The following is a 12769-nucleotide window of genomic DNA, read 5'->3' as shown; positions in this document are numbered from 1 at the left end:
GGAGAAAGGGAAGTCTTTTCCTATATTAAGACACTTCATAAATTATAGTCTATAGATATTTGTTTCATATGAGGCCCATAAAATCTTCATCCTTTTAACAGTCATTTCTTGTGAATCAATTTATTTTTCAGAAATACCCCATTTGTCTTTAGGCTGATTTAAGTTCTACAGTTACAAAATAAGAATTGTGAGTTGAGGGACATTTAGATATGACTTGGCATCATATCTTAAATTTCCAGTGAATGATTAGTCCATTTTCTTCAGTTTTATGAGAATTACTGTTTTCTTCTGGAAGGTTTCATAGGCATTTTACAGCATTTTTGTAAAAAGTGTATGCTGGTATTTTTATCATCAGCACATTGGTAATTACCATTATCAGTAAGTTAAATCTCATTATTGCCCACTAAACCAAGCTGTATGTGCTGAATTAGTTGAATTAGTAACATTTTTAACGTATATCTCATATAAGTAAACAGAATTTGTATATAGCAAACCGTCAATAAGTCATGGCACATGTATTCTGAAGCCAGGGTCCAAAGATAAGTAGTTCCTCTTTAACCAACATGGGTCCAAGATAAGTAGTTCCTCTTTAACCAACATGTATTAATAGTTCTAACTGTAAATCATGACTTCATAAAACAGATAAAGAGCCTGGCTTTATTCACAATTTACATGTGGCAATTGAGAAAAGTCATGTCCAAATGTAATATATTTTGAGAGTTCACCTCAGAAACGGCATTTTTTCTCTAAAATGAAATGGTAATGAAAATTTCAAGAATTTTTTGTTAATTTTTTGGTGGAAGGGATAGCAGTTGCTTTCCATTTAATTACTTCTAGGTGTTACGAGCTGAAAGGAAATGTTGGCCCTCATTTTGTTCCTACCTTGCATTGAAACTTGTCTTTAATTATTAAATGCTTGGCATGGTAGTCCCTTTTTTCCTCACTTGTTTATTTGTTCATTAGTTGTTCAAATACTTTATTGAAGTATTTGCCAGGTACCATGTTCTGTCCTGGTTCTAGAGAGAGAAACAATGCAGGATGTCTGCCCTTGATGCTCTCACACTTGAGTCTGTACAACTGTCATAGTACACTTACTCATTCTTACTGATTTAACAGTCTTCTTAGTGATTTCTTCTCTGCTTTTATCCTTTCTTCAGTTTCTCTCTCTCTCCCCCCAACCCCATACACATACCAAACTTGATAGGGGATGATTTCCTTGTAGTTGGTCACCTGACTCCTTTTTTGGCCTTTGTGGTGTTAATGGTCTTCCTTTGTTGGGCATTTAATATTTGTTCTTCAATATTAAACAGTAACTTCCCTCTTTTAACATTTAATTGGAAGGTTAGGAAATCCTCAGTTAATGTACTATATTAAATCAGCATATCTCTAAATTGAGTAAGAGAAAATGGAATTTTATTATATACTGTTTTACTTTGAAAGTATATTATGTAATTAGAAAAAAACAATATAATCATTATGGAAAAACATTTTGGATTTATCAACTTTTTTTCTCTTGACACATCTGATTTTCTTAAATTTGTTCATATTAATTTTTGAAATTTTCTAGAAATCTTTGATTGACATGTATTCTGAAGTTCTTGATGTTCTGTCTGATTATGATGCCAGTTACAATACACAAGATCATCTGCCAAGGGTAAGTGAAAAATTTATACGTAGTGAGCTTGCTCTTCAGCAAAGGAACACTTCAGATTTTAAAAAAGTTATGTGTGTGTGTATGTGTATGTATATACTCAGACCTACAGTCTAGCCATATACCTATGGACATATGACACAGATATAAACAGAGATATATATTTTTTACCTATACAATATTATTTATGTGCTTTAGGTGATGTCTTAAGCATTGACTGTTGTTTGATTCTTGGTCCACTGGCTTACTTATATTTATATGTAATGAAGTAAGGTTATTAGGTACTTGGCATTATGTATTTGTAACATCCACGAAACTAAAATATTGGAACAGTGGATTAGTCATGAGGGAAATTTAACATCATGGAATTGAAAATGTCTTTATAATGAATAAGCTAGCTACAGAAAAGACTCATAGAACATGAGTGATCTGGTTTTAGAAGTAGTAGTTTAATTTAGCACAACTTTTTGTTTAAAATTTGGATATAAATACTGGATCCAATTAATATTTTACTGTTTATATTTTCGGTATGCATAGAGGTAATGACCATCTTTGTTTTTATGGATGGGATTTTTAAAAATCATTTAACTGTAGTATTTTAAAAGACTGAAAAAATCTCAGTGATATTTCAAATCTATTTAAGTAAAAGTGTGTATTTAAAAAATCTGAACTGATGTTATTTGTTCTATGGTAAGGTTGTTGTGGTTGGAGACCAGAGTGCTGGAAAAACCAGTGTGTTGGAAATGATTGCTCAAGCACGGATATTCCCTCGAGGATCTGGGGAGATGATGACACGCTCTCCAGTTAAGGTAGGACAGTAGGCCATCTGGATGAAGCTCCTCGGGAACGTAGCTGCTGCAGTGAAGTTTGTTATGTTGAAATGAAGAATTATAACTAAAAAGAATGGATACATAGCCCCGGGAATTAGTCCTATTGTGGAAATCAGTGCAGGCACAGCCTGGAGACCAGTGTGACAGGAGTGGAGCAGGTGATGGACGAGAGATGGAAGAGGAGGGCAGAGATGTGGTGGGACCAAGCTGCACTAAGCCGTTGTTAGGACTCTGGATTTTATTCAGAGTGAGGTCAGTGAGAGGTTGAGTCAGAAAATGAGAATATTGGAAGTGGAGCCTGTAAATGTAGATAATTTTACAGTTTTACTCTAAGAAGAGTGGAGCAATGGGGCAGTAGTAGTTGAAATATGTTGGGTCAAGGGAAAGATATTTACAAACTGTAACGATATAGTTTGAGAGGTAAAAATGATGATGTAAGGGACAGGGAACAATTGCTCGTAGTAGCAGAGTCTTTGAGGACAAAGGCTGGGACTCAGCATGCAATATATAGAAGTTCTCACAGTTCATCCATCCATCATTCATTGCCACAGGAAAAAAGTCTATGGCTACAGTCTTTCATTCAACAAATATTTATTGAGTGCCTAATATGCTCTGGCACTGTTCTAAGGCAGTGTGTTAGTTAAATAAGACAAAGATCCTTTCCATAATGGAGGATGGGTTCCAGTAGAAGAAGCAGGCAATAAGTAAGAAGCAAAATAAATGACTGAATTACATAGTTTGTTAGAAGGTGGTAATTGTTGTGCCACAAAAAAAAGAAGGTGAAGCCAGGTAAGGGTAGGGTGCCAGGTAGACTGCATTGAGACGGTGACATTTGAACCAAGACTTGCACAAAGTGAGGGAAGAAGTCATGTGGATATCTAGTTCAAGAGTGTTCCATGCAGAGAAAAAGTTAGTGCAAAGCCCCTGAGGTAGTTAGGTGGCTGTTGTGTTCAAGGCCAGTGTGGCTAGAGCAGAGTGAAGAGTAGTGGATGATGAGATCAGAGGACTAATGGGAGGCAGGAGGAAACAGATCATTAGGGCTTTGTTGGTCATTGCACAGACTTGGATTTTTATTTTGAATAAAATAGGAGCCAGTGCAGGGTTTTGAACAGAGTAATACTACATTTTTTTTTATAGAGAAAGAGTTCTCCTGTGCATACAAGTGGAGAGGGGTGCAGAGGGAGAGGGAGAATATCCCAAGCAGACTCTGTGCTGAGTGCAGAGTCCGACACAGGGCTCGATCCCAGGACCCCAAGATGACGACCTGAGCCAAAATCAAAAGCTAAATGCTCAATCGACTGAGCTACCCAGGCGCCCTATAATACTACTTTTTAAAAAGGCTCACTGTAGCTGCTGTGCTGAAAATAGACGTAAGTAAGATGGGTAGATCTAGGGAGACCAAATGGGAAGCTATTGGAATGTTCAGGTGATTCTTTCACCAGGGAACTAGCCACAAAGATGATAAGAGATGGTTGGATTATAGACTGATTCTTAAAGCAAAATCAGTAGGATTTCTTAGCATACTTGATATGAAGAAGTGTGAGTCAGTTATCAAGATGATGCCAGTGCTTTTGGCCTGAATAAATTAGAACATGTAATTGATATGGGGGAGTCTGGAGTAGTGGGAGTTAGCTCTGGAGAGAAGATTGGGAGTTTTGGACTTGCAAGGGATATTAACAAATAAGTAGCAGTTGGAGACCTGGCCTAGAGACATAAATTTAGACGTCATAATCAAATATCTAAAGGTGGTGTGTAAAGCCATGGTCTTACTAGGTAAGATCACCAAGGGAGTGAGGAAAGAGAAGACATAGGACGAAGGATTGTGTCCTGGGCATACCCAAGATTAAGAGGTTGAGGGTGGAGCAGACAACAAAGGAGCTTCTCAAGGAGCCAGCAGTGTAATAGGGGGAACCCAAGCAGTGCAGTGTACTGGAAGCCAGGTCAAGAAAATAACTAGGAGGAGGCGGTGATCAGTGAGGTCAAACACTGCTGACAGATCAGAAAAGATGAAGACTAATAATTGGCCATTTTACCAGTGAAGGCAATTAAGTAGAATATGTACAAGTATCCTTCTGCTTGCTTCCACTTGCTCAGTGAAATGAGAGGCTAGATTATCAGCTGTGAAGTAATGAGAGGGGAGTAGGTATTAAAGATCGAGTGAACTAGTCTTTCTAGGCAAGTGGTGACTCCAGAAGTGAGTTGATGAGATAAGGCAAGATATAATAGGATTCCTGAGCCATACTAAGGTCTCCATTAAAATCTGTGGAGATAGGGGCACCTGGGTGGCTCAGTCGGTTGAATGTCCAGCTCTTCAGTTTTGTCTCAGGTCATAATCTCAAGGTCATGAGATCGAGCCCCACGTTGGACTCTGTTGCTGAGTTGGGGCCTACTTAAGATTCTCTTTCTCCCTCTGCCTCTCTTTCCACCCCTCCACTTGCACGTCTGCTCTTTCTCTCAAGAAAAATCTGTGGACATAAATTCGGGGGAAAGCTGTCGTAAGGTTGTTTTGTTTTGTTTTTTTTTCTTTTACTTTAGCTGGTGGGTGTAGAGTAATGGGAGAATTAGAAAATTGACATCACCAAGAACAAAGGCCAGAATAGATAATAAGGCTAGTGCTAAAATCTTCCAGAAATGAAGTCTGTTCATAACTGCAACAAACAATCTAGTGTGATTTATAACAGAGTGCACTGTTTTGGATCTGGGCATGAATTCAACTATGTTATGTAAAACCAGTTTCTTGTCCATTGCTCCATGGTTTTGTGTGAACATGCCAAACTTTATAGATCCATCTTACTATTGATAGGCGCTTGGGATATTTCTGGTTTTATTTCTGGTTTATTGATAGGCGCTTGGGATATTTCAGACTTCTGGAAAGTCTGACTGTACCTCATAGCTTATTCTATAATCATCTCTAAAAAAGTTGTAAATCTACCTTCTACATTGCTACCAGCACTCCAGTTATAGTGGCTGTTATATGAATAGCATTATGAATGATGTTATATTTTAGGAAGGAATTCATTTTCTTCTGGCAGGTGAGTAAATCATGGACAGATTTCCTTGAAACAGACAAGGCTGGTTTCTTTCCAGTTCACCATTACTTCTCTAGAATTTACCAGGACTTCTCCTCTTTGATAGACTCTGAACTCCATGTTTTTGTCTCCCCTAGACAGATTGCCAGAATCTTGATTTAGCCTCTTTAGCAGATTCTTTCTGTTTTGCTAACTCATGTGCAAACATGTTACGGGGAAATTGTGGACAAAAGGTAGGGCTTGGTTTTTGGAGATTGATTTCTGCTGTCAGTTTTTTTCTGGAGCTTTAGCACCTTAAGCCAGGGCTGCTTGATACCCTCTGATCTCTGATCTTGTCTCCTCAACCCAGTAAGACTGCTTCAAGTTTTAACCTTTTCTCTTATGTTACCCTGTGCCACAAATCTACAAGCACCCCGAAGGAAAACAGCCTTAGGAATATGCCCCTAAAATCCTCTGGGGTCTTGGGCCCAGTCCAGGATGCCATGGCTGCTCTCTGATGCTTTCAAACAGCTAAGTTTTGTTGGTTTTCTTAGCAAGTCTCAGTAGAAGGAATTGTATTTTAAAAGTAAAATTGGATCATTATAAAGAAGCCTGAAAAGCTGCAGTTGAAAAGCAAAGGAATGTGAACTTTAGAAGTTCTCATGAAAGCCCTGACTGTTGATATATAAGCTGTTAGAGAATTCTTTATGCAGATGTCTCTCACTCCTTGGGTAGAAGCTACATTAGCTCCCCTGTGGTCAGTCTTATGTGTGCCTAGGTTTTGCTGCACTGTCCATTTAGTTCTGTGTATTATTTCTCCCAGGAGGTAGTGAGCTCTAAACCAGAGACAGTAGGTTCTTTGTTTACCCTCCAGCAACACTTGACACAGTTAGTCCTCAATAGATAGAAGTTGAATGAATGAATTGTCCTTTACCTAAGTTAACCTTTGAAGTTAAATTCAAGATTTCTTTTTGTTTTTCAAGTTGTAGTTTGATGGTTCTGTTCTTAGTAGTCTTATAGCATTGACTGGAAAAGGATAGGGGCAGCAGCATTTTGTTTTAGGTCATGAAAGATCAAGAGTAGCCAGCAATCTTGTTGGGAAATTACAGCACATGCAACAGATATATGGACAATACAGATAAAAAATTCTGTAGTCTCTGCACTGCCATGTTGACAGCCCCCAGGGATGTTCCTTTATGTGTACTGTGAGGGGATGCCTGGATTTATGCAGTGCGGTGGGCTGCTCTAGACCCTGTAAGTCCTATGGGATCAATATGAATTGTAAATGTATTACTACATCTTGATTCTCCATTAATTTCAGGTTACTCTGAGTGAAGGTCCTCACCATGTGGCCTTGTTTAAAGATAGTTCTCGGGAGTTCGATCTTACCAAAGAGGAGGATGTAAGTAGAATTTGTATGAGGTTCATGTGTGTAGCTTCTAACTCCTATAAGCTTATGAAAGACAACTAAACTGGAATATTTGTTAGTTGAAGATTTTCATAGGATTTTGTTGTTTTCTGTTAATAGCTCGCAGCATTAAGACATGAAATAGAACTCCGAATGAGGAAAAATGTGAAAGAAGGCTGTACTGTTAGTCCTGAGGTAAGTGTTGTAATTCATTTTGACAATGTTCTATGGCAACTCAGAGTTTATGATTTGAGATAAATCATGATTGGCATTCATTAGATTGCAGCTATTCTAAAACACACAGATTTTTTTAATATTCCAAATAATGTGTCATTTTGTGAGTAATTTTCTAGAATAATTAAATAAAAGGATCAGAAAAAGAATAACTTCTTTCTAAATGGATGAGGTACAGAATTTTCAGAACATATATATCATGAATATATTCCTGACAGATCGCCGCCCATGGTGAGTTTTGTTTTGTTTTGTTTTTCCTGAGTAGACCATATCTTTAAATGTAAAAGGCCCGGGATTGCAGAGGATGGTGCTTGTTGACTTACCAGGTGTGATCAATGTAAGTATATATAGAACATGTATTTTGTCTTGTTCCTATTGTGGAAAATATGTATAACGATATTTAAAACCTTTTTCTTCAAGACTGTGACATCAGGCATGGCTCCTGACACAAAGGAAACTATTTTCAGTATCAGCAAAGCTTATATGCAGAATCCTAATGCCATCATACTGTGTATTCAAGGTAAATCCTATCAAAAGGTTTTAATTGCACTGATATGCTTCCCTGTTTAGCAGGCTAAGCTTTGCTCTAAATATGCACATTACATAAACATAGAAGATAAATGTCTTGCCCTCCCTAAATCATTCATTTATTAGTAAATAGGATTGATATTGGCAATATTTTGATAAATTTCATTGTAGGCATCACAGATTTTTATTAGCTAGAAGTTCTTTTCATAACTAAAATAAATGTATTAAGTTTTCTTACTGTAATGTAGATACAAGGGTATAGCATATAGAAATTTTAAAGTCTACTTTGCAGTTGTTACAGTGTCATTTTTCAAATTTTTTTCAGATGGATCTGTGGATGCTGAACGCAGCATTGTTACAGACCTGGTCAGTCAAATGGATCCCCATGGAAGGAGGACGATATTTGTTTTGACCAAAGTAGACCTGGCAGAAAAAAACGTGGCTAGTCCAAGCAGGGTGAGGGCAAGTTCTTCATTGTGAGAGAACAGATTCTTTGTATAAGCTTCAGCTGTGATAGGGACTGGTGATAAAAACAAAAACATACAGCAAACAAAAACTTATGGAATACTTTAGTGGGATTTTTCTTCTCATTAAAAACAAAGTATTAGAAAGTTAAAGTAAATTACTTAAGTGCAATTTTGAGGTTTAAATAAAATTCCATAATTTCAGTTTGTTTGCTTCAGAAATTCTTAGAAAACTATTAATGCTGCTTACTCTAATTTAAATAATCTTATATGCCGACGATCATTAACCACTTATTAATTAACCACAAATTAATAATGATTGTGGTGTTTATTTTCTAAAAAAAATTTTTTTTTAAGTTAATGTTTATAAATTAGTGTAGGCCTAGTGAGACTATAGGTTCCTTCTGGACATTGTGTACTTTTTTTGTTGGTTTTTTTTTTTTGCAAACAAACATTACCTTTCCTATCTAATCAAAGACTATGAAGCAGACTTTTATAATACGGAAGGCAGTGGGTTGGTCTCAGGCCTCACAGTTGTTATCCATGCTCCACCACCAAGCTGTGTGTCCTTGGGCAAATCTTGTTACTTCTCTGCATCTAGTTAGTGCATAATCCATCCTATTAGTCTAGCTGATCTCTAGGGTCATTTTCATTTCTAAAATTCTGCAGCTTTATACATCTTTATACATGGGGTTCAGTGTCCCTCTTTCTCCTCTAACAACGAGAGAGTTTTATTTCAGCATGACATTGTAACTCTTATTAGGGAGCAAGTCATGACTTAGAGCGAGTTCTTTGCTTAGTTCTAAAAACGGAAGGCAGGGATTGAAAGTATAGGGTCTGTAGCCAGATTGCTTGGTTTCAAATGCTGGCTCTGCTCTTTGCTAGCTGTATAATGTTGGGTATTTTAAACTTTTTTAGTGCTTTTGGCTTCCTAATCTGTTGGAATGAAGATATTAATGGTACTATCTCATAAGTTGCAAAGATTTAATGAGTTAAATATTTGTTGTGAAGTGGTTAAAATAGTGCTTGGCACTGTCTTATATACATAGTGGCTGTCATCTGTTATTATTGTATCTTGATCCCCCATAGAACAACATCAGGTATAAGTACCCATCCCTTGTGCTACTGCTGAGAATTTCTCTCCTTCCCACCTGAAACTTGCTGCGTGTGTGCCTCTTGTGCTGTGTTCCCAAGATAGACCACCCCAGAGTTCACCAATTCCATAGAAGGACTCACAAGACTCAGCACATAGTCATTCTTACACCAGCATCTGTTAACAGTGATTGGATACAAAGAAGAATCCCAAAAAGCAAAAGTACAAGAGATGGTATCTGGAGGAAAACAGGCTCAGGTTTCCGAGAGCCCTCTCCCGGGAGAGTCCTGAAGGAAATGCTTATTCCCTCCAGCAACAAGTTTCTCATGAGAGACTCAACACCTAAGGTTTTTACTGGGGGCTGTTCATGTAGGCCCCCTCAAGTACCAAAATTCCAGACGCCCAAAGGAAAGCAGATGTTCAGCAGAAACCACATTACTCACACAATGAGCCACTCTTTTGCAGGGAAGGTTTTGTTTCAATGTGGGAATTGTTTACCAGTGAGGTCCTCGGATGCCAGCCAAGGACGAACAGGCCTTTCTAAGGACCGCAGTCTCATGCCTGCTCTGTTAACTCTTCTCTGCACAGCCTCCATGACCTTTGCTTTGCCGTGTTTTGAGGGGGAGGGCCTGCTGTGATGGTGCTGGTCCTGGTATGGAGACAAGTAGAAACAAAGTGGAAGGGAATTCTTGCCTCTTTCCCATGTCCCTTCATTTCTTTCATTCCTTTCTCATCTTCCCTAGGATAGTAAGTTTGTATTTCTTTTGAAATGCAGTTAAGTTTTCTATCAATCCTTTTTTATACCAAAGAGGCAGCCTTAGCTCAGGGGTGTAACTTGTCTTGGAGGAGTGATTCTTCCTGTAGTGTTAATGTGAATGGGCTTCTGGGAGCAGAAACTACAGTTGTGTGAATGATAGATCTCTGTGTAAATATGCATTTTTCTGGGGACAGAGTTTATAGTTTTTACTACATTTAGAAAAGGGTTTTTGACCTTAAAAGAGATGAGAGCCAGTGGATCCCAATATTTTTAAAAGTAATATAAGACTGTCCACCTTGGTTAGAATTTATCTATTTGAAGAAGAGTATAGGGAAATAATCATCACAGCTGCCATTTATCGAGTGCCTCTGCCTGCCTGGCACTGTGGTACGTATCGTAGTGCCGCAGAGAATCTTCTCAACAGTCATTTTGAAAAAAGTAGCAGGGTGCCTGGGTGGCTCAGTGGGTTAAAGCCTTTGCCTTCGGCTTGGGTCATGGTCCCAAGGTCCTGGGATTGAGCCCCATATTGGGCTCTGCTCAACACGGAGCCTGCTTCCTCCTCTCTCTCTGCCTACCTCTCTGCCTACTTGTGATCTCTATCTGTCAAATAAATAAATAAAATCTAAAAAAAAAAAAAATTTTTTTTTAAAAAGTAAGTAGCTTCTTCAGGCCTGGTAGCTAGTAAGTGGTGGAATTGAAATTGAACTAAAGCCTGACTCCACTGCACATCATTCCAGGTTTTACTAATGCATCTTAGGTCTTAATAATGTATCTTTTAGTGTAGTGAAATTAAATATATTCATTTTTTTCCCTCAAATAGCGGTTGAGAACCATTTTAACAGTTTTGTACATATTTATATATTTCACTGAACATATATGTGTGCAGCATTATTAAATTTTCTTTTTGAATAGTATGTTGTGCTTTAAAAAATTACATAAACATATATCTCACATTTATTTCCCACTTTTAAAAATAGATTCAGCAGATTATTGAAGGAAAACTCTTCCCAATGAAAGCTCTGGGTTATTTTGCTGTTGTAACAGGAAAAGGTATGCAAAGAGGGATTATTATATAATTTAAGTTTTTCTTGTTTTCAAATAAAATTAATTTTCTTAGACCTCCTTCATCTTTCCCTAGGAAACAGCTCTGAAAGCATTGAAGCTATAAGAGAATATGAAGAAGAATTTTTTCAAAATTCAAAACTCCTGAAGTAGGTATATGGTTTAAATATTTTAAAATTTTATACTGAGAAAGTAGCTTAAATTGTTTTCACTTAAACGTTTGTTTTATAGCTGTTAGTTTAACGTTGAATTTCCAGAATTTTTCCCAAATAATGGTCTCTATCTAAAAGGCAAGTCCTCAAGCTACTCAGAATGAGAAGCAGCTTATCACCTGGTACAACACATGCTCGTGTGATAAACTGCCCCTTGGACTATGGGCACTGAAAGATGACACAGACACCTCTTTAGTTTTACTTATTAAGTGATATTTAAAAATCAATACTTAACATTTTTATCTTTTAAAGAAACCCGTCTTGTGTTTTATATTTATTTTCTTTCTGTCTTTCTCTCTCTCTTTTTTTCTTCTTTTCTCTTCTCTTCTTTTTTTTTTCCTCTCATAAGTAAGTAAGTAAGTACCCTGCCCCTGATGTGGATATCAAACTCACAATAAGATTCGCCTGCCCTAGGGGTGCCTGCGTGGCTTAGTGGGTTAAAGCCTCTGCCTTGGGCTCACGTCATGATCCCAGGGTCCTGGGATCGAGCCCTGCATTGGGCTCTCTGCTCGCTAGGGAGCCTGCTTCCTCCTCTCTGTCTCTCTCTCTCTGCCTGCCTCTCGCCTCTCCGCCTACTTGTGATTGATCAGTCAATCTCTCTCTCTCTCTCTCTCTCTCTCTCTCTCTCTCTGTCAAATAAATAAATAAATAAATCTTAAAAAAAAAAGATTCGCCTGCCCTACCAGACTGCCTGGGGGGGTTCAGTCGGTTCAGCATCTGACTCTTTTTTGATTTTGGCTCAGGTCAGGATATCAGGGTTGTGGGATTGAACCCTGTGTTGGGCTTTGCACTTAGTGGGGAGTCTGCTTGAGATTCTCTCTGTCTTCTCCCTGCCCTTCCCCCCTGCGTGCGCCCATGCGCACACGCTCTCTCAATAAATAAATAAAGAAAATATTGTTTTATTGTTTCAAGATTTTATGTATTATTTGAGAGAGAGTGGGGCAAGCAGGGGGAGGATCAGAGGGAAAGGGACAAGCAGGCTTTGTGCTGAGCACAGAGCCCAACATCAGGCTCAATCTAATGACCCCAAGATCATGACCTGAGCTGAAACCAGGAGTCAGGCAGTTAACCAACTGAGCCACCCAGGCATCCCTAAATAAATAAAATCTTTTAAAATCTTTAAAAAAAAAAAGAGTTGCATGCTGAGCCAGCCAAGTGTCCTCAACAGTTGCATTTTGAGTACATATATTTGGTTCTCTTTCAGTATTGGGGAAAGTTGGAATAGGGGATGAGGATGTCAAAGGGATTTCCCTACGTAAATATTGACAGAAATTAACAGAAAGTAAATCCAGACAGAGAAACAAAAAGGAAGAGTTAAGGGACAACTGAATTATATTAAAGCCTTATGTAGAGAGTCTCTAAAAATGACAACGTATATTTGTGTCTCTATTAGTATAGTAAGTCAAGATAGCTCTTGAAAACAGTCTTGAGTATTACCTGTGGGTACTGGAGCTGACAAGTATATGGAACTTAGCTGTCCAACATGATAGGCACTAGCCTCATGTCCAACATGATAGGCACT

General features: G+C 38.0%; 1 protein-coding gene across 4 annotated transcripts in view; it reads left to right on the top strand.

Annotated features, from left to right (window-relative positions):
• The window catches only part of LOC111155040 (OPA1, mitochondrial dynamin like GTPase), an 87769-nt gene that overhangs the window by 27398 nt on the left and 47602 nt on the right, over positions 1-12769 (top strand). For all 4 annotated transcript variants that reach the window (XM_022515063.1, XM_022515061.1, XM_022515062.1 and 1 more), the window contains 9 exons: positions 1568-1654; positions 2347-2460; positions 6811-6891; positions 7018-7092; positions 7397-7468; positions 7552-7651; positions 7985-8115; positions 10951-11023; positions 11112-11184. In XM_022515063.1, coding sequence (XP_022370771.1) covers positions 1568-1654; positions 2347-2460; positions 6811-6891; positions 7018-7092; positions 7397-7468; positions 7552-7651; positions 7985-8115; positions 10951-11023; positions 11112-11184 — 806 coding nt within the window. The remainder of the gene's footprint in view (positions 1-1567; positions 1655-2346; positions 2461-6810; positions 6892-7017; positions 7093-7396; positions 7469-7551; positions 7652-7984; positions 8116-10950; positions 11024-11111; positions 11185-12769) is intronic.

The sequence above is a fragment of the Enhydra lutris genome, unplaced genomic scaffold (assembly GCF_002288905.1).
Source record: "Enhydra lutris kenyoni isolate GAN:26980312 unplaced genomic scaffold, ASM228890v2 scaffoldscaffold39, whole genome shotgun sequence".
Taxonomy (NCBI): Eukaryota; Metazoa; Chordata; class Mammalia; order Carnivora; family Mustelidae; genus Enhydra; species Enhydra lutris.
This window is presented reverse-complemented; position numbering and strand designations above follow the sequence as displayed.